At 42.4% G+C, this 2,669-nt stretch overlaps 1 protein-coding gene across 1 annotated transcript; it reads left to right on the top strand.

Moving 5' to 3' along the window:
* Positions 1-1,111: 1,111 nt before the first annotated feature.
* Positions 1,112-2,047, top strand: LOC135464700 (thyrotropin-releasing hormone receptor-like). Its single transcript, XM_064742205.1, has one exon. The coding sequence runs from the start codon at positions 1,112-1,114 to the stop codon at positions 2,045-2,047; it is 936 nt and encodes a 311-aa protein (XP_064598275.1).
* Positions 2,048-2,669: the final 622 nt, after the last annotated feature.

The raw sequence follows: 2,669 nt of genomic DNA, 5'->3' as shown, positions 1-2,669 counted from the left end.
CCAGGTACGACGTTTTCAAGTACAACGTTAAACCGTAAGCACTCAAGCACTCCTGCCACCATATATAATACCGGCCGCTATAGTTAAAGTAAAATATTCTTAAGTACGGCGTAAAACAGTAATCAAATAAATAATCAAATACCTTCATCAAGTACATTTGGGCTTTATCAAACGAACGTGCACGTTTTTGTGATACTGGGAGCTCTGTTTAACTGAATTGCTTGCAGCACTCTATATTTCAGTACAATGATATGTAAATCTCACCAGAAATAATTTAACGAGAAACGTTTAGATGTGGAGAAGAAATTCATCATGGTTTAACATAGACAATGTGTGTTGCTCAGTTGTTCGTTATACAAAAGTGTCGCAAGCTATGTCAAGGTCATCTACCACTGGTACTGCGCCACTGTACGTTGTCACTGGTGTTAGGCCATACGTCTTTGCGACTATCCGTCAAAAAGGGCTCGAGGTAGTTATGAACGTAGCACATTAATCACACCCCTCTGTATATTCATGGACATGTCTTTGACATAACCATTCCGCACAAATGTATCCACACAGAAGTATTTATTTATTTATTTGATTAGTGTTTTACGCTGTAGTCAAGAATATTTCATTTATACTCGGGCGTTTGGCATTATGGTCTGAGGAAACCGGGCAGACCATCCGTCCACACAGAAGTAGGGTCATCATATTTCTTAGGCTACTAAATTTTACTCGTTCTTGTAGACGTTTACTTCAGAGCACCATTTTCAATGCTCCGCAGTGTTCCAATTGAGGTCAATCTACATGTTACTCATGTTCTGAGAATCGTATTAATGATACATAAAAGAAGGATTGCATCACTGGCATGTTTCTCTCTGATCGAAAGACAAAGGGCGATTTTTATCAACCAGAATCTTCTCTGACCCCCACCCCCATCCCCCCTGCTAAACCCCACCGCCGTCAAATGAAAGAAGCATTCTTGAGTATGGCGTCAGAAAACTAAAGTACCAGCAAAATCTGAACAGCCATGATGTGTCTAACTCTTTTTCTCGTTTTAGGTTCTGTCAGAAAGGGGAACACTTTCATGTGAAGATAACAGTCAGCAAGGTGCTAGAAAACATTCGCCATGCCTCTTAGCCCTGAACATTCTGTGAATGACAGCCGTGATGTCTGGATGAATTACTCTGACCACGGTATGATCAACAGTAACAAAACAGCTGAGAGTGTGAGGGGATTTGGTCCGATCGCGAACTACACGGAGTTTTGGGTGGCGTATTACCTGAACCTGTACTACCCCTGGTGTCTCTGTGGCCTAGGGGTGCTGTGTAATCTAGTCGTGTTTGCCGTCACCCTCGTCAGCAAGCCCTTTAACACATCGTCAATGTATGTCGCCACCCTTGCTGTGGTAGACAGTTTGGCCCTCGTCGCCAAGCTACTATACACATCCCTTACGGCCGACGACGTTCCAATGGGGCATACAGGATGTCAGATCATTTTACTCATCGGACACTTCCTTGTGCAGTTTTCAGTTTGGATACTGGCTATAATTACAGTGGAACGCTTTGTGGCTGTTCAATTTGTATTCAAGGTGTCCAGTCTATTCACGATGGCCCGGGCCCGAATGTCCCTTGCCATAACAGCCGTGTTGTTGTTCTTAGCAGACATTCACCTGTTCTGGACCTCTATGGAGGTTTCAGATCCTCTCACCGGATTACAGTGTGGGTTCCATCCGGACCACCAGTTCTTCGGCAACAATGTGTGGCATTGGATAGACGCCACCCTCGCCTTCCTATTCCCATGCGCTTTGCTTATTGTTCTCAATACCCTGATCCTCGTCTATCTGCACAGGCATCAAGCCAAAAATAAAGAGTATTTCAGTGGTAATGAAGACATTCCAAAGCGGGCTCGAAATCAGAACAGACAGTTGACTGTAATGTTGGTGACTGTCTCCGTGGGTACTACGTGTCTATTGCTGCCCATATCCGTCTTCTATGTCGTACACATATACTGGAATTACATAGAATCTGCTCATTCAACAGCCCAAGTTTTACCTGATCTCTAACTTGGTTCATTTTTTAGCTGATTGCAGTCATGCAATGAACTTCGTGTTTTGTCTTATGGGAAGCAGCCGTTTCAGAAACGTGTTACAAGCGTACATGTTCCCTTGTGGACATAAGACTAAGGGTAAACAGGGATCGCAGAGTCAAAGCGCTTTTCATAACACAAGTAAAAAGTCATGTACGGCGACATCAATTTCTTTTATAAATACCAGTATGTAACATTAGTTGGTCTGAATAGCTGACAGTGAATAATTCTGATACTGACAACAGTGCTTAAGGTTATCTGCTTTTCCTATAATTCTCTACAATCTTTGTGACTGCGTTAGTTTTGCGTTAAATGAACTCTATTCTGTTTAGAATAATGTAACGTAAAGTGTCTGCTTACATAAAATGGCTTTATTCAACTATTTACAACCTACATTGCTATAAAGTACCAAGGTATTATTATTTCTGCTTGAGGAACTCCAGGAAAATGTAACATGTTAAAGAGCGAATTTTTTGTGGTGGATCCTAAAGTCAAGCAGTCTGCACTGATATAATCTCTCTTCATCCAAACGCTTCCTTCGCTCAGCCTCGTGCGCCACGAAGAAAGTGAACAAAACACTGCTCTAGTCCACTAGTCCT

This window comes from Liolophura sinensis, chromosome 1 (genome assembly GCF_032854445.1).
Source record: "Liolophura sinensis isolate JHLJ2023 chromosome 1, CUHK_Ljap_v2, whole genome shotgun sequence".
Classification (NCBI taxonomy): Eukaryota; Metazoa; Mollusca; class Polyplacophora; order Chitonida; family Chitonidae; genus Liolophura; species Liolophura sinensis.
Note: the sequence above shows the minus strand (reverse complement) of the source record. Positions and strands in the feature narration are given on the sequence as shown.

Excerpts from the sequence above, each read along its gene's own strand:
- LOC135464700 (XM_064742205.1), top strand. The coding sequence starts at position 1,112 with ATGCCTCTTAGCCCTGAACATTCTGTGAATGACAGCCGTGATGTCTGG.